This window comes from Schistocerca americana, chromosome X (genome assembly GCF_021461395.2).
Source record: "Schistocerca americana isolate TAMUIC-IGC-003095 chromosome X, iqSchAmer2.1, whole genome shotgun sequence".
NCBI lineage: Eukaryota > Metazoa > Arthropoda > Insecta > Orthoptera > Acrididae > Schistocerca > Schistocerca americana.
The window spans coordinates 726,007,732-726,027,394 of NC_060130.1; the positions used below are offsets into that span (position 1 = coordinate 726,007,732).

The 19,663-nt window shown below is 38.8% G+C and overlaps 2 protein-coding genes across 7 annotated transcripts in view; both read right to left on the reverse strand.

The window, feature by feature from the left end:
- The window catches only part of LOC124555505 (twitchin), a 367,233-nt gene extending 353,188 nt beyond the window's left edge, over positions 1-14,045 (reverse strand). The window contains exon 1 of one of the 6 annotated variants that reach the window (XM_047129451.1): positions 14,012-14,045. The gene's annotated coding sequence lies outside the window, so the exon portion shown is untranslated. Of the gene's footprint in view, positions 1-11,408; positions 11,476-14,011 lie in introns of those variants that run through there. The other 5 variants (XM_047129441.1, XM_047129452.1, XM_047129449.1 and 2 more) reach the window with 5 other exon arrangements.
- The window catches only part of LOC124556276 (muscle M-line assembly protein unc-89-like), a 135,654-nt gene continuing 129,796 nt past the window's right edge, over positions 13,806-19,663 (reverse strand). The window contains exons 15-18 of the mRNA XM_047130260.1: positions 18,282-18,448; positions 15,019-15,041; positions 14,012-14,083; positions 13,806-13,904 (exon numbers count right to left, since the gene is read on the reverse strand). Coding sequence (XP_046986216.1) covers positions 13,806-13,904; positions 14,012-14,083; positions 15,019-15,041; positions 18,282-18,448 — 361 coding nt within the window. The remainder of the gene's footprint in view (positions 13,905-14,011; positions 14,084-15,018; positions 15,042-18,281; positions 18,449-19,663) is intronic.

Consider the following 19,663-nt stretch of genomic DNA (forward strand, 5'->3'; position numbering starts at 1 on the left):
CTCTCTCACAGAAAATCACAAATCCAGTCACATAACTGAGACGATATTCCATACGCACGCAATTTCACTATGAGCCGCTTGTGTGGTACAGTGTCAAAAGCCTTCCGGAAATCCAGGAATACGGAATCGATCTGAAATCCCTTGTCAATAGCACTCAGCACTTCATGTGAATAAAGAGCTAGTTGGGTTTCACAGGAACGATGTTTTCTAAACCCATGTTGACTGTGTCAATAGACCGTTTCCTTCGAGGTAATTCATATTGTTCGAACACAATATATATTCTAAAATCCTGCTGCATATCGACGTTAATGATATGGGCCTGTAATTTAGTGGATTACTCCTACTACCTTTCTGGAATATAGGTGTGACCTGTCTTTGGGTACGGAACTTTTGTCAAGCGAACGGTTGTATATGATTGTTAAGTATGGAGCTAATGCATCAGCATACTCGGAAAGGAACCTAATTGGTATACAGTCTGGACCAGAAGACTTGCTTGTATTAAGTGATTTGATTGCTTCACTACTCCGAGGATATTTACTTCTACATTACTCATGTTGGCAGCTGTTCTCAATTCGAGTTCTGAAATATTTACTTCGTCTTCTTTTGTGAAGGCATTTTGGAAGGCTGTGTTTAGTAACTCTGCTTTGGCAGCACTGTCTTCAATAGTATCTCCATTGTTATAGTGCAGAGATGGCATTGATTGTTTCTTGCCACTAACATACTACACATACGACCAGAATCTCTTTGGATTTTCTGCCAGGTTTCAAGACAAAGTTTCGTTGTGGAAACTGTTATAAGCATCTTGCATTGAACTCTGCACCAGATTTCGAGCTTCTGTAAAGGATCACCAATATTGGGGATTTTGCGTCTGTTTAAATTTGACATGTTTCTTTTGTTGTTTCTGCAACAGTGTTATAACCCCGTTTTGTGTACAAAGGAGGATCAGGTCTGTCGTATTTGGTATAAATCTCCCAACTGCTGCCAATACTATTTCTTTGAATTTAACCCACATCTGGTCTACACTTATATTATTAATTTGGAATTAGTGGAGATTGTCTTTCAGGAAGGTGTCAAGTGAATTTTAATCTGCTTTTTTGAATAGGTATATTTTTCGCTTATTTTTTGAGGATTTGGGGATTACAATATTCAGTCTCACTTGTTATTAACTCAGGATTATTTATTGCTAACAGGTCAAATGTGTTTTCACAACTGTTTACTATTCGCATGGGCTCATGAACTAACTGCTCGAAATAATTTTCAGAGAATGCGTTTAGCACAATTTCAGATGATATTTTATGTGTACCTCTGGAATTAAAAATGTATTTTTGCCAACATATCGAGGGTAAATTAAAGTTACCACCAACTACTATTTTATGAGTTGGGTACGTGTTTGAAATCAAACTCGAGTCTTCTTTGAACCTTTCAGCAACTGCGTAAGGAATCTGCAGCCTACACGGTCGCAGAACCGTCTGAGCCTCCGATTCAGACCCACCACTCAGCTCTGTACCAGAGGTCCACAATCGGTCCTGTCGACTATGCTACAAATGGGCAGCTCTGCTTTCATCTTGCAAGGGAGACTGGCAGCCTTCACCACTTCTGTTAGCTGCTCAAAACCAGAGAGAATATCTTCTGATCCAAAGTGACACACATCATTGGCACTGACATGAGCAACCACCTGCAGTTGGCTGCACCCTGTGCTCCTCATGGTATCCGGGAGGACCCTTTCCACATCTGGAATGACTCCAGCCGGTATGCACACGGAGCGCACATTGGTTTTCTTACCCTCCTTGTGAGTCAGGTCCCTAAGGGTCCTCATAATGGGCCTAGCATTGGAGCTCCCAACTGCCAATAATTCCACTCTCTGCGATTGCCCGGATCTTGCAGGCTGAGTGGTTTCCTCTGAAACAAGACAGGCGACAGCATATGGCTCAGTGACAGTGTCAGCCACAGACAGCACCTGGAACCTGTTTGTCAGACAAACCAGGGAGACCTTACGTGCGGCCGCCTGGGAAGTCTTTCGCTGGCTGCTTCGCCCTGGGGCGATCTCCCACTCGACCACAGGTGAGGGGTCGGCCTCAGTGCAAGCAGTAACTGGGTTTGCCACTGATGAGGACCGATCGGAGGACTCTGACGTGCTGGACATCCATTGGATCATTGAGTGCACTACTCTCAGCGAGCCTCAATTTGATGCCACATCAAGGGAAGCCATAACAATGGTTGCCGAGCAGACAGCTCCTAGTGCTCCAGGCACCATTGCACTGTCTGTATGCATACTTGTCATGCTATATGCTATTGGTTAGCCTTGCCCACAATATTTTCTGTGTGTTCTTTCCAACTTAAGTTGTTCGTAATTGTAATACCTAGGTATTTAGTTGAATTTACGGCCTTTAGATTAGACTGATTTATCGTGTAACTGAACTTTAACGAGTTCTTTTTAGCACTCATGTGGATGGCCTCACACTTTTCGTTATTTAGGGTCAACTGCCACTTTTCGCACCATTCAGATATTTTTTCTAAACCAGCTTTCCTGACTCAGGGTATGTGGCAAGTCTGCATAATCCTACATGGTTGAGTGAATAATACACCTGTCCTCTCGAGTGCTAGTCCTGCGGGGTTGCTAAGGTTAAGCATGGCAATGAGTATGTTCCTCCTGTACCTATTAATTGCATATTCACATGAAAGTAATAGGACCATCCAATACAAGCAGCATTATTGTGGAACAACAAACAGCAATCAACACAGGCCACGATCCTGCTGCTGTCAAATTCTGGCATGCTGGTAGACTTTCTCATTCTTACATAAGGATTATCATGATCTTCTTGCAAACAAACAACATTCAAATGTTATTTTTGCACAAGATACCTGCTGTGTAATTATTCCTTATATACAGAATGTAGATGGCATTATCCTTCCCTACTTTGTGCAATTGTACTGAAATGCTAATCTACTGTGTATCCAAGTTGCATGCCATGGTGTTGCAATTTTAATGGAAAGCCATATATTTACAAATGACATGCCAAGCTCTATATCAGCAGCAAGTACAATATTGTTTGCAGATGACACCAGTCTGTTTAACAGGAAATGAATGAATCTGACTTACAGGAAAGTGTCACAGTGGCAACAGAAGAAGCAAACAATGGCTTAGGCACAACAGACTGATTGTAAATGAAAAAAGGATTAACTTCAGCCATATGATGAACAAACTAGGAACCAATTTAACAGTAAACCTTGGGCAGTGTTCAGATCTGGCAAACAACTCACATTAAAATTTTGAAAAATGTGGTTGGGTGAACATTTAAGGCTGGAGAAATGTACGTAATTGTTAAACAACAAAAATTATGTCTGTATTGTTATGTTTTAAGAATGCTTAAATATTTCTGTAGTACTGATACAGTGTTGTGTACTATTTTGCATTCATGCATAGGATATTATGATAGGGAACAGTGTTTTGGTGGAATATCAGTCTGGCTAAAGACTCATATATACTTCAAAGAAGAGAAATAAGAATCATCAGATGGGTCACACCGAGAGAATCACGTACGTATATTTTCAAAAAAATAATGACCTCAGCATTTTTCTATATTTATAAACGGTCAATTACATAGCTTGGAAACAAGAAATATTGACAATTTTCATAAACAAACACAAAAAAGCTATGTATCAAAAAAGTGCATTGTATTAGGTGAAAAATCTTTTTAGTGCATTTCCTAAGGAAACCTCTTTCAGAGACTCTGTGACTGCCTGTGAATGGCAGGAAAATCACTGAAATGGTGACCTTTCAGGCTTCTCTTGAGCCTTGGGAAAAGATAAAAGTCTGGTGCACTCATATTTGGGCTCTACGGTGGCTGCTGCAAGGTTGCAACCCCTTTCTGGCCCAGGCAGGCAGTCACAACAAAGGTGGTGTGGACTGGAGCATTGTTGTGGTGGAATTTCCAGCAATCAGCAAGCTCCGGTCATTTCCATTTAAAGACTCTGTGGAGCTGTGCAAGGACTTCTTTGTACAAAACGTCATTGACAGTTTGTCCTAAAAGTTCAAAGTCTTGTATTTTTTTCCCAATTTTGGCCACATTTTTGTCCAAACCACTCGTTGCACATCATCTAGATTGCTCCGTGTCTTTAACAAATGCTGTCTGTTCTCGAACTCCTGTACAGCCTGGGTCCTTGACAGGCATTCATCTTTGCAAGCCTCCTTAACCAAAGAAAATGTGTTGGAAGCAGTTTCGCCCAGGTGAAAGCACAATTTAATTGCATAGTGCTGCTCCAGTGAATGCTCCATTTTTCACGTTTTCTGCTACGCCCAAAACTTAAAACCAGCTTCTGCACGAGTCATGATCTTCACTGTGTCAGAGTCTAGACATAACTGCTGCACAGTGCACTGATTAGCTCTGAACCCCCCCCCCCCCTTTCCACATACACACACACACACACACACACACACACACACACACACACACAAATTGCTCTGCCAGAGAGTTTCATTGCTTTATGGCCAAACTCAGTAAAAATAATTTCAGAACTCCATAAATTTTAAAAAGAACTAAAAGTATTAATTAGCAACACACTATATTTTACTATCTTTTGGTATGGTTTCAATATGGTTGCCTGCATCACATAAATGCTAGAAAAAAAATTTAATAATACACCTGAGGCCTACACTTAAGAAGCAACTCTTGTGGTAATGTACTGGTATGTAACAAATTCACCAGCACTTTAACCTTTCAATGCAATATATTTAGTACTCAACAGATAAATATAAGAACTGAAAACTGATCTTCAAACAGAAAGTCTATTGAACATATACACAGAAATATTATTAAATCTCATTTCACTACTCACATACGCAATTATAATTAAATGTCCTTTCATTGCATACATAATTATCTGTTTGTGTACTTCTCAAATTATATGGCATGTGGGATTTGTCCAACATTACAGTAAATATCTTGAACCTGGCATATCCTCACAAATGAACATTCATAGCCATAATTTAAGGGATCTTAGAGATAGATGTAACAAAACACAGCATCTAAAACAATAAAACTTTTCAAGGTATGTGACATCATCATGTCATTATATAGCCCAGTGTTTGACCATTGTTGCAAGATGTCTTCAACATCAGGTTTACTACAAGGTCAATGTCACTTCAGAGCTTGTATAATGATATTTCGCCATCTCCAGTTATCAGTTGTCAAAAACATCACTGGGTCTAGATTTCTAGTTAGAGCTGTGTATGCTCCTAGATATGCTTATGCAATTCCAATGTACAGCAGAGCAACATCAGGGAATCCTTCTGTCCCAGTTCAAGCATACAAGAGTGTGGTGAGAGTATTACCTTGTGCAACCCAGTATGGCACAAGTGTCCGATTACAGACACCCATTGGGTGCTTGCACCTAGATGGTTGACCACGAATTAGGATGTCGCTTCAAGCCTCAATAATTGGCTCTGGACTAAGAGGCCCTGAAGTAATTGGTGGAAACTTAGCATCCAACTGCTTTCTCTGCATCATTTATTCCAAAACCATTTGATGAACAGGGCATGTATACCCCCTATGTGCTGGACAGGTGAGGGATCAACTGTTTTGTCCCAACAGTCCAAGGTCAAGTAGCCTATTATGTACACAGGGTGTAAACTGCGAGAAGGCAGACAATGTGAGATTACCTGATTTGTCTTTTCTGCTTGGCCTGGAAAGCTTTGGTGTTGGTTTGGATCTATGAGGTGAGATTCTTGGCTTTTTCTGGCAAGGGGGAACCTGGGCTAGAAAGTGGATAGAACTGGTAAGTGGAGACCCACCTATTAGTGTAAGGATTCTGTGCTTTTCTCATGGGAAATTGGAGACCATTGCGGCAGCACTCCTCCACATGCCTGTTGGCTTTGACCAGCAGGTTTCAAAATCTGTCAGCTAATGGTGGTGGTGGTGGTTAGTGTTTAACGTCCCATCGACAATGAGGTAATTAGAGACGGAGCGCAAGCTCGGTTTAGGGAAGGATTGGGAAGGAAATCGGCTGTGCCCTTTCAAAGGAACCATCCCGGCATTTGCCTGAAACGATTTAGGGAAATCATGGAAAACCTAAATCAGGATGGCTGGAGATGGGATTGAACCGTCGTCCTCCCGGATGCGAGTCCAGTGTGCTAACCACTGCGCCACCTCGCTCAGTGTGTCAGCTAATGGCTACAGGGTCAACCCCAATTTTTCTGAGTTGTGTCATGGTGGCCAAATATGGAGATCTGTAGGGTATCAACCTGTTGAGATTGAGGCTGCTTTATACAATTGGATGCAGTTGTAAAAACCTTCCACAGTTAGAAGTCACAATAACGTCAAAAATGTTAAAGAACTTGATTATTGGTTAGATGACTGGATAGGGTTAGGTGGAGAGGGGGCTGACACCCTGTAGAGCAGGGGCAGCCAAGAATTCCACTGGCAAGACATTCCCTGGCTCATGTGCCATAGTGCTCAGACTGGCTGCACCCTTCCCCCACTGCCATGCCATGCTGTCAGGGCTTGAGGAGGGGGAAGAGGGAGAAACATGCCATATTTAGATGGCAATGCAGTCACACTGCATATGATTTGGTTTCATATTTAATATTTCTCAACAATATAGATCACAAATGAAAGAAATGTTCAGTATTATTTAATTACTTTTGGCATGCTGAAGGCACAATTTTTATCTGGTACAAACTGTCAGCATATGGACAGACACAGACAATTTCACAGATATTTGCATTCAAGTTACCACATAGCAGTGACTTATTTAGTTTCATAACTGAAAAAAAAACAGCTTTCACACATATCTATTAATTGAAATATTGTAGCACTTTTGCAACCTCCTTATGGAGGCCTGGAAACTCTACCTGAAGAAACAAGGTAAACATTGAAATTACACTGCAGATCAATCAATCATGCGATCTGCACATGCACACGGACACTTTCAACTGAAATGGCAAACAGTCTCAAAAACAGCTCGAAAATAAGACTGGAAATGGCCTCAAAATGTATAGAAAACTAGCCTTGTAATTTTTTTAAGGCCATAATGAATTCTTTGAAACTCCCATTTTTTTAAAGCCAGTGAGCTTAGGGAACTGGAATGTATTTTTGTCACAATTTATCCCTTCTCCAATGGGATTTTCTTTTTAAATGCGTCGCCATCAAATCATAAATACGTTGTTTTGGATCTTGCAGTGTCTTACTGTGGGCAGTGTGCACACAAGTAACATAAAATGTGAGGTCTGCAATCCATTCTGGATGTTCTAACTTTAGTTTCTACACTCTGTTTTCACTTGTAAATTCAATTATCAATGTACTTTGTAATAATATATAAAATCTCTATACATCTCATTCAGTTCCATCGAAAACTGTTGCAACTGACAGTGGAATAATCCACTTCAGGCTATGGAAGATGTTCATAGGTTCAGTAGCTGGTTGCACAAAAAGAGGTAGTCTAGTGATCTGTCATCAAAGATCTTTGCAATTGAATAGGAGTGGCAGAAGAGAGGGGTGACAGGGAGCAGTCACATAATCAACAGGTACCACAAATTTGCTATGAAACGATTTTACAACACTGTGCAGAAAGATTTAAAAATTTAGTTGACAACAAAAGAGCAAAAAATTACAGTGATTGACAGATGGGGTTCATTGTTCTGCACATCAAGAAGCACTTGTTGATAAATTTGTTAAAATGGAGTACATGATGGAATTGATGGTTGAATAGTAAAATTCCTGAATGAGATTTTCACTCTGCAGCGGAGTGTGCGCTGATATGAAACTTCCTGGCAGATTAAAACTGTGTGCCCGACCAAGACTCAAACTCGGGACCTTTGCCTTTCGCGGGCAAGTGCTCTACCAACTGAGCTACCGAAGCACGACTCACGCCCGGTACTACAGCTTTACTTCTGCCAGTAAAATTCCTGAAGTCTCACACATTATTCCACAGTCACTTGCAACAGTTTTCGATGGAACTGAATGAGATTTTATATATTACTGCAAAGTACATTTATTAACTCGAGAGGCATCCCTGCTGCGATTTTTCAATTTAAAACCTGTTATTATTGAACATACAAGTGAAAAAGCATCAGTATTTTACAGGGATGTATGGCACCTGACATTTGTAAGCACAAGCATTATTGTCTTGCAACCATACACCTCAAGTGGAAAGGATAGTTCCATGAAGAGATTGATGGTGTAGTTGTGAGATCCCTACTATCATCAGTTACAGCAGGCACCTTTATTGTGATATTCAGACTGCATAACAGTACCATAATGTTGTTTTCAGTATACAGATAATATCTTTGTCATCTGCCCAATGGTGAAGTGGAACTAAATAACTACCAACATAATCACATTTTCTTGTTCTCAATGTGAATGTGTACAAAAAGCCTGACTGGCTAACAATGCCACAGAGTTTACTGGAAACACACCACTACTGACAGGTACCAGTACTCCACATCTCACCATCACCCTCGCCACGCACATCTCACCATCACCCTCACCAGAAGAATTCTACACTGCACATGTTGAAAAAGAGGGCACACTGAGTCAGTTGTCATATGACATTTGAAGGCAGAATTGCAGACGCTATCATCTACTTTCAGAGCCAATACCAATGAGACTAGAACTATACACCACATTTTGGTAATGCAAAATAAAGCCTAAACAATCTCTTACCATGTGTGTAAGGAGTCTGCAAATGTATGGGAAAAGTTTTTATTTGTGTGGGCATTAAGTTGTTCTACCAAACAAATAAGAGAATCAAATATGTGTTTGGCTATAAGGAGGATACATCTCACAAGCTTCATATGCCCAACTACAAAGTCAGTTGCAAGTGAAGAATGATATTCATCACAAAGATAGGGAGACCTATTAACACACACCAAATGGAACACCTACAGTAAATTGAGATAATGATCTTGCCATTAGGTTGTAGCATACAGTCTACTATATCCATATATAAGTTGAAGGTTTTGCTCTCCTGGAATTTTCTCCACGGCTATGAAATGACATTAGGATCAATTCAGCTACCATATTATCCTGCAATGATTATGGGAAGCCATTTATCTGTCAGTGATTCACTCATACATAATATAATCCAAATGTGTTTACTACGCCTTTCTGCTTCCCTACAAATCAGATATCATGTGTTAAATGCATACAACTAACTCTTATAATGATGCACACAATATTTGCCTGTACGGACTGTAGCAGGCAAACTAAGCAGTATTGTAATAGTGTCATGCATGTCTCATTTCTGTGTTGTGGCACCCTGGTTTAGTGTGGATATTGTTGCCATGATGCTATGTTTATCTGTGAATTTCAAAATTACCTTCACTTATGAATATGAGTTCCATATAAAGGACCTCCATGTAACTTAGGTATACCTAATATTTTGTAACTACATTAAGACGCAAAACCAAGGTTTTTACAAAACTTTTAAGCCCAATGGGTTTTTGTAAACAGAACACTTATGAAAAGCACATTGATATAAAGTTTGTTAAAGTTTACAGCAAAACTTTTCACATGAAAGGTGCACAATATTGCACAAATAAAGACAAAGATTGTGATCCAGTGCAGTATTACATCCAATTCCTTGTAAACATTATTATAGTCACATCCTTAGCTGTCTTTTAGGGCATTCCTGCTATTTTTTTTCCATTAAAGTTTCACAGCAAACTTCAACAAGCATCATAACACTTTACTCATCTCATTAACTTTCAAGTGCTGTTAAAAACTATATAACTTAATTTACAATGAATAGCATGCGCACACACCCTCTCTCACACACACACACACACACACACACACACACACACACACACAGTATCAACTTATTGTTTGGTTCCTTACGATACGTGTTGCACATCTGTTGCAAATTACTTTAGTATGGAAAAATAAAAGCAGCTGTTATATAGGGCACAAATGTTCTAAATTAAATCATCATGTTAATTGATGGCCACACATAATTTGAAAGAGTATTTAACTATGGAGTAATTTTGTCAGGTAAAAAATAAAAGCAAAGATAGCTAGTTTCTCAAGCCAGGTTTCAAAGTGTTGTAACAGTAAGAAGGGCTAGTCAGAACATTAAACATGTAGAAAATTTATTTTTGTTCTAGCCACAAATAAATATAACAGCTAATGTGAAATTGTGGTTTAAACTTGGTTAAAGATAAATAAAGACTGTTCTTCTCATCAACAAGTAGGGAAAGTAGTGAAGGTACTAACACACAGGAAGTTGATAGGCACTCTAGCTTTCAGTAACAGATGTTCATTTCTGTTTCATTAAACAGGCACAGTGACAAACAGAAAAACTGGAGAAATCTGGAAAAGTTAACATAGTGATGGCATGAATCAGGAATACAGATCTGGAGAGAGGCAGAAGGAGTGACTTGAAACAAAAGCAGTCACCCATTTCTCTTTTCTTCTTCTTGACACAAATAATTTTCCATGAAGAAGCTCTAAGAAAATGAATATCAGACTATGAAAAGTCAATCCGCTAATAGATTTCTAAATGTCTGCCTGGACTATTGGTAAAGGTCAATGTAATAACTACTTTATTTTTTGACATAGTTTAGATAAATACTCAAAAATGTGATAACATTTGTAGTAATAATTATTTTTCCAAATGAATTTGATCCTGATCTCTTATAAAAGGAAGGAGAGTTGGGGTTTAGTGTTCTAATGATGTAAAGGTCAATAGATATACAACAAAACCTCAGAATAGAGGATTGTGTTTTGATTATTGTACCAATACAGCACATATTTAATGCAATAGGGGAAATACCATCACTCTTTGTGACGTTATATAATGGAGGACATGAACTTTGTTCTGTACTATGTCTTATAACCAAAGGAAAGTATTATGTGACTTTTGACAGGGTTCAGATTTCTGAAAATAAACTGAGACTGAAAATGTCATGTTAGAAAGATATTACTCTGATCTAATAAAATGAGACAAACTTATTCTTTAAAACATATTTTGAACATAAGGTATATGAAACAACTGCATACTACATGAAACAACTATACTTACAAGAATTTTAAAGCATTCAAAGAATATCCCAAGCAAAAATATTTAAAAATAATGTACAGAACATAATATCAGAAATATGAATCAGAGAGAGGAAATGCAGAGCTTGATCTAGGTGAATGCAGAAAGAAGCATGAAGTGTTGTCAAGATTATATCAACCTTTTAAAAAGAAGAAAGAAACAAACAGAAACCGTGACCAATAGCCCCTCAGAATAACAAGCAGAAAGGTAACTCAAATATTAATTTTCACACTGGAGCGACAGTAGCAGTAAGAAGAATTGAGTTACTGCTGTAAAGCACTTTATTAAAATCTGTTGATTTGTTGCATTTAAGGAAAAAGTATTTATCATGCACAAAATTGAACAGAAACTGGAGCTGAATATTGAATTACCTTCTGTGGCTCCACTTTCTTTATTGCCTCAGCCTTCTTTTCTGGCACTTTCTGTTCTTTCTTTTTCTCAACTTTTTCCTCCACTTTCTAAAGACAACAATGAATTTGATTGTAAAATAGTATCACTTGTTTATTAAGTAATTTTGATATACTTTTTGACTCAGTGTTTATGGAAATTAAGCAACTGATTATGAAAAATGAATCTTAAAACAGTCCAAGCCTTTTTTTAAAATTTATTTCTGGTGACTGATTTTGGTGAAATCTTTTTTTAACCCAAATGCAAAGAGCCCACTAACGTCTCATTATGAATTTTGTTGAAAATGGTTTAACCAAACCGGTCACCAGAAATAAATGTAAAATACATAAAAATTGGCTTGGACTGTTTCAGGATTCATAATGATATAATTTAAATCCCAAAGAATTCTTACACTTCCAGAGATTAGATCAGAGATTACATATTTTTCATTACAGAGCTCTTCATTATTGCAGCATCTGCGTTACAGACACGGAGTTAAAGTGCTATAATGAAGAATTATTTAGAGACTGAAAGTAACTGGAACATTTAAAGCATAATCACTAAAACTTTCTTGGTGTTTGCAATACTGCAGATCAAAACCACTTGCTGTAAAAAGTTAGACTCAGAATCTTTTAAATAGTTCTCACTCAGACTTTATATCAGTCTGTATGGTTTTAGCCAAGGATCTTACTGACTTTGTGACAAAATATGGGACACTTTGTTTTCAAAAGTTCCAAAATACATCATCCAAATGAAATTTTTTTTCATGTATATAGTCTCCCTATTTTCTTATATCTCAAATAGTACTATTTAAATAGAAATGCAAATACTTTAAAGCGTTTAGTAACCTCAATTTTCATAGTATGAATTCAAAATGAAATACGGTTATTCCAGACTGAAATTTTCACTCTGAAGCAGAGTGTGTGATGATATGAAACTTCCTGACAGATTAAAACTGTGTGCCAGACCGAGACTCAAACTTGGGACTTTTGCCTTTTGCACCCAAGTGCTCTACTGACTGAGCTATCCAAGCATGACCAAGACCTGCTCTCACAGCTTTACTTCCACCAGTATTTAATCTCCTACATTCCAAACTTCACAGAAGCTCTCCTGCAAAACTTGCAAGACTAGCACTCCTGTAAGAAAGGATATAGCGGAGACATGGGATAGCTACAGCCTGGGGATGTTTCCAGAATGAAATTTTCACTCTGCTGTGGAGTGTGCACTAATATGAAGTTTATTTACAAGACTAAAGAGTTGATTGTGATATCTGGAATATTTTGGATCAGGCAATAAAGATCAAACAACTGCTAAAGGACAGCAAGCTTTCTGAAACTTGGTGGGAAACAATGTCGAAAATAAAGATCAAGACTGGACCCATTCTATCTTTCTGATACTGCACCACACTTGACAAACACCATCATAGGACACTGCAAGATCTTGAAACAAGCAGAATTTTACCTCAATTGATAAATGATTATAAGATCCCTTACGAGCAATTTGTAAATGTAATATATGAATTCCATCCATTTTGCTAGTGCCACAACAACTAACCTTTTTTATTTTATCTTAGTTCTCATTACAAAACGTAAGTACAGTCTTCCAATGAGAATGATAATGAGTGATTACTGAACTGTGACCACGTCACCAATGTGTAAATGCAGCCATGTAATTAAGCATGGAAAATCATCATGGAGACCCATAGCATACTAAGATATGACTAAGCAGTCAGTAATTAAATAACAGTTGAGTATATGGGCAAATTAAAAGAATTTATTATTATTTGAGAAAGAAGTAATGGAGGGATTACAGCACAGCAGATATCAACACAGGGAAATCATGAATTATAACAGATGATAGCAAAGGCTCTGTGACTCTTTGGGTCAGCTGTTCACTCAATGTTACCGTGATCAGCTTGATGCCATATCCCTGATGACCATACATTACAAAGGTGCTGCTATAGCAGACATAAATGATGCCATCACCACTTCATTTGAATTAGTTAGGAAAACGTGACTCATTGGTGCTTGATTGCTAACAAAAGGTCTGTTCTTGCTCCACCACACCATGGATATGCATCTGTATGTTTAATGCTGACAGTTTTTTACTTTGTTGCATTGTGCACAGTGTCATTTGCGAAAGCAAGTGGTAGTACTTGTGTTATGGGAAACATGGATTAATGATTTATGGTGGTACTGTCTTCCTACACAGTCTATGCAGCTTCCAGTGTTGCGCTATTTGCTGAACTATGAAGCCATCTTTTTTAATGTACCAAATTACCACTCACATATTTTATTAGCTTGGTTTGCAGAACATTGGAGAGACTTCGAACATCTAGAATGTCCAAAATTCACTAGCCTGAAATCCTATTGATCTGGACATTAAATGTAAGCCCATACCCAGTACCAATATTGGAGGTCAAATGTAATGCAGTGTGGATGCCCATACCACAAAGCAGCTAGTGGTGTCTTATTACAATGCTGTCACTGTTGTATACATAGTAAAATGATGACTTATACAGTACCAGACAGGTGGTGACAATTCAGTGATCACCCATTGCGTTATTGTCAATGAAATATCAAGTTACCTTTTCTGGTTCTGGTTTCTCTTCAACTTTCTTCTCCACACGCTTCTCTTCCTTCTTTTCCTCTTCTTTTTTCTATTATGATAACAGAAACAATCAAACACAATTAAAACAAAAATTATGAAACATTATTTGAATGTTATATCCATATTGTAAGACTTGTAACTGGCTAAATAATCTGTGCAGATATTATAACTGCAATGGAGAATTTAAAACATGACTTATGTTGTTGTAGGAACAATAAACAGCTGCTACACACTTAGATCAGTAGTAATAGGTAATTAATAAATTAGACTGAAAAAAGATTCAGTCTTTGTACTCAACATTCTTTTGCATGCCACATGGAACTGTTGCAATGTGATATATCCTCCTCTGTTAGTGTCTCAGCTAAATTATTAAATGACACTTGAATATTAAGAAGAAAATGGATTATTGGGGCGAGGCAGGGTCAAACATTGTGTCACTCATAAACAAACTTGTAAAAATGTGTTTAGATGAAGATCTTCTTCATAGTTTGTCACAAACATGATATATGGAACATGTAAGTAATTTACCTGTTATGGAATAAAGAGCAAGTTTGCATCCTAATGTGCTATACTATTGACATACACGATGAAATATTTGTTACTTTGGCAAAAGCAATGTGTATAACTTATTAACAAAAATGTTGTTGGCAACTAATCTAGATGTTTTGCAACTTACCTTTATATGGAATTTATCATTCACAGGAGAAATTAGTGTATGGATACGTCTGAGTGTCAGTACCATAAAGAGTGAAATGGATTTGTTCTGACAGCTGAAATTGTTATACAGAAATGGAGGGAGCAGTATTGTACTGATTACATTTAAGTATTAAAAATGTTATACACCATGCTGATCATTAAGCTCTATCAGCCCAGGAAAAACACTGTGACATATGTGTACTTTGTGTCTATGGACGTTTAGCAGAAAAATTACTTGGAATTGTTATAATGAAATTTTGTACTACTGTAAAGTGAATTCTACTGTACCTTCTCTTCAACTTTCTTCTTTTCTGTAAAAAATGGGAAAATTAAATATTAATTAATCAAATGAATGGAACACATGTAATAAATAAATCTTGCTTATTTTACACAACTGGTCCTAGTGAGCATAAAAGTCATGGTTAATTAGAGTGCAACAAGTGGTATTTGGACTTAAAAAAAGAGACCAAAGAAGAAACACATTTCCTGGAGATACTTGATCTCCTACGGGCCACTTGTAGTTTTATAAAATTCTGATAAATACAGCACTGACTAGAAAAGTAATGAATATAATGATTTCCCCAGATTTACAATGTTAAGGATGGCTAGAAATGTAACATACACTCCTGGAAATGGAAAAAAGAACACATTGACACCGGTTTGTCAGACCCACCATACTTGCTCCGGACACTGCGAGAGGGCTGTACAAGCAATGATCACACGCACGGCACAGCGGACACACCAGGAACCGCGGTGTTGGCCGTCGAATGGCGCTAGCTGCGCAGCATTTGTGCACCGCCGCCGTCAGTGTCAGCCAGTTTGCCGTGGCATACGGAGCTCCATCGCAGTCTTTAACACTGGTAGCATGCCGCGACAGCGTGGACGTGAACCGTATGTGCAGTTGACGGACTTTGAGCGAGGGCGTATAGTGGGCATGCGGGGGGCCGGGTGAACGTACCGCCGAATTGCTCAACACGTGGGGCGTGAGGTCTCCACAGTACATCGATGTTGTCACCAGTGGTCGGCGGAAGGTGCACGTGCCCGTCGACCTGTGACCGGACCGCAGCGACGCACGGATGCACGCCAAGGCCGTAGGATCCTACGCAGTGCCGTAGGGGACCGCACCGCCACTTCCCAGCAAATTAGGGACACTGTTGCTCCTGGGGTATCAGCGAGGACCATTCGCAACCGTCTCCATGAAGCTGGGCTACGGTCCCGCACACCGTTAGGCCGTCTTCCGCTCACGCCCCAACATCGTGCAGCCCGCCTCCAGTGGTATCGCGACAGGCGTGAATGGAGGGACGTGAATATGAATGGCGCACACATTATAAATTCAGCGATGAGAGTCGCTTCTGCCTTGGTGCCAATGATGGTCGTATGCGTGTTTGGCGCCGTGCAGGTGAGCGCCACAATCAGGACTGCATACGACCGAGGCACACAGGGCCAACACCCGGCATCATGGTGTGGGGAGCGATCTCCTACACTGGCTGTACACCACTGGTGATCGTCGAGGGGACACTGAATAGTGCACGGTACATCCAAACCGTCATCGAACCCATCGTTCTACCATTCCTAGACCGGCAAGGGAACTTGCTGTTCCAACAGGACAATGCACGTCCGCATGTATCCCGTGCCACCCAACGTGCTCTAGAAGGTGTAAGTCAACTACCCTGACCAGCAAGATCTCCGGATCTGTCCTCCATTGAGCATGTTTGGGACTGGATGAAGCGTCGTTTCACGCGGTCTGCACGTCCAGCACGAACGCTGGTCCAACTGAGGCGCCAGGTGGAAATGGCATGGCAAGCCGTTCCACAGGACTACATCCAGCATCTCTACGATCGTCTCCATGGGAGAATAGCAGCCTGCATTGCTGCGAAAGGTGGATATACACTGTACTAGTGCCGACATTGTGCATGCTCTGTTGCCTGTGTCTATGTGCCTGTGGTTCTGTCAGTGTGATCATGTGATGTATCTGACCCCATGAATGTGTCAATAAAGTTTCCCCTTCCTGGGACAATGAATTCACGGTGTTCTTATTTCAATTTCCAGGAGTGTATTTGCTCAAGATAAGAGCAACAGAAAAATCGAGTATAAAAAGAAATCAGTAGTGACACCTCTAGTTTACAGCTAAATATAACAAAATATAAAATCACATAAAGGAAGCTACTACCAAAGCTGTGTGCTCAAAATACTAGAAGGGAGACCATACAAAATAACTGTCTGTGGTCAAGGTGAAATTCAAGTATCACATGTAAGGAAAAAACAAATAATTCAGAAATGGAGATTTGAATAAATGAGCAGTTAAAAGTATTTGAGAAACACATGAGGAATTTCCTGTAGTTGCAAATATATGTTTACTAAAAAAATTTACAATTTACTGCGTGGTTTGCAATCTATTGCCTGCTAAACAACAACCTTACACTATGGTTAACTTTCATTATCAGTGATAACACAGACTCACAACTAGTAACAAATACTTTCAACTGTTCACCACAAGCTGCAGCATGTTTGCTGACATTGCACACTGAGATTTGTATCCCAGTAAATAACTTTATCTGCCAATGATACATCTCAACCCTCTCTTTTGATTCCAAATGACTCTGAGACATCTTGCTAGTTTATACCACACTGGAAACTGCCACAATTCTGCCTTTCGTGCTAAATCATCAATCGAGTTCCTTTCACTCAATATATAGCCTGTATTTAAATCACTTCTCTATTTAATTCAAGAACCTGGTTCCCTTTGATCCAGAGATCATATAGGTCTCTAAAGGAAGTGTGCTTGGGCCATTACTCTTCTTCATTTACGTAAATGATCTTCCCAATGGCATTTAAAATAAGACCATCCTTTATGCTGATGATACAAAGATTGTGATAAAGGGTGCACATTTAGAAGACTATGCTCTTAAAGCTGGAGGGGTTCTTTGTAGTCTTGATAAATGGTTTTGCAATAATAGATTAGTACCAAATCACAAGAAAACCAATTTTATCTGTTTTAAAAATAGCAACACTAAACAACTGTCGTATCATAAGCTCCACTCAGTTTGTTTTGCTATCAGGAAGTTAAGTGAAATTGTCAACATGGAAACCCTGATAAAATATTACTATGCACAATTTTATTCCAGTATGTCCTACGGGATTGAACTTTGGGTTAGTGCATTAAATAGGAATAAGATCCTTATTATACAGAAAAAGGCCATCCGCAAAGGAGGTATACCACTTTAGATCAAAACAACACTGTTACAACACTGTAACTTCATCAATACTGTAACTTCATTTGCTTTAAAATTTGGTAGTTGCAAACATCTGTCATTTGGCTGAAGTCTTCTGGCTTCTGCCAACTGAGAAATAATGAATAGCAGTTGTTACTGCACTTCTGTGACAAATCTCTCTCTCTTGACAGTGCAATTCCCTTTTCTTCAGTCACAATGCAATTTTGGCAGTCTTAAGATGTTAGTAAAAATATTTTCATATTAATAAGAACTCTTTTTCACTATATTGCAGATTACACTAAAGATCTCTGTAAGAATAAGATTATAATGCAAACATACCTATCACTTTAAGATCCGCTGATGAGTCTGCTTTTCCATATTCATTGGCAACAGTTACTTTGTATGAACCGGAATGTTCTTTTTTACATGATGAGATTGATAATCTTATATACTGTCCATCAAAGCTCGTGCTGATTTCAGAGGATTCTCTGATTATTGTCGTGTTCCTGCAGTGTCAACAACACAAATTTCAATTGAGAAACATGTACTTTTGTTTTTCAGTGCCTATGTAAAGCACTTAAGCTAATTCTACAAAATGCAAAAAGACAATGAAAAGTCATTATACACACAGTTAAATATTTAAAGAAAACCTTATAAATAAGGACTTTTCAACTGCAGCATCACACAAATACATGCTAATAGATAATTATCTTTGAATTAATTTTGACTCATTCAGTGTCTTTTCTCATACACATGAAATCTTGTAATCTGTCTTAAATCTGTATTACATAAAAAAAATACATTAATGTACTGATTTCTGGAAGAATAACTGTCTCATCCTTCCGGCAATGCATCCACAACTTGAGATTATAATGATTAAAATGACAAAAAGAACAAATTACTCTCACTGTTTCAAGGGGCACAGTAGGCTTATCATTGCAATCATCATTCACTCTTGTACAACAGAAATCTGTTAACTTTAAGTTAGAACTAAAATTTATATCATACAAAGTTGCCCTCTAAATACACTGGATAGTTAATAGCTGGAATTCTTTACTACAAATACAGTATTTAGAGTAACTCTCTGCCTTATCACTGTCATGATTATGTGAAGTACATGGTTCATATGCTTCTAGATTACTCTTACTCTAGCTCTGGAGAGCTGCTGAAAGAAAGACTTTTCCTTATTTCTTTCCGGACACATAGTATTCATGCCCCCCCCCCCCCCCCCCTCATCTCTCTCACTCTCTCTCTCTCTCTCTCTGTATGTATGTATGTGTGTATGCATGTAGGTGCACAAAAAACACATTTATCTGAAAAATACACTCACATTCAGAAAAAACAGCTAGAGGTAGGACATTCATATTCAGGCATCGACGTGTATAAGGCGCAAATGGTATCCTGTGATATAGCATTCCATTCTACATTCAACTGGTCCCAAAGTCCATCTGTGGTAGTTCGCAATGGGTCACAGCACTGCACCTGTCATTTCACCATATCCCACGTTTTTGATTGGCGACAAGTCTGGTGATCTGGTACGGCAGGGCAAAAAGCTGACATACTGTGACACCAAGAAGGCATATGTTCACACAGCAACAAGTGGTTGTGCATTGTCTTGCTGAATAATGGCATCTGGGTTGTTGTGCAACAAGACTATGGGTTGCAGGATGTCATCCACATGGCTCACACTGGTCACAGTGCCTTGGTCGTGCACTAACTGA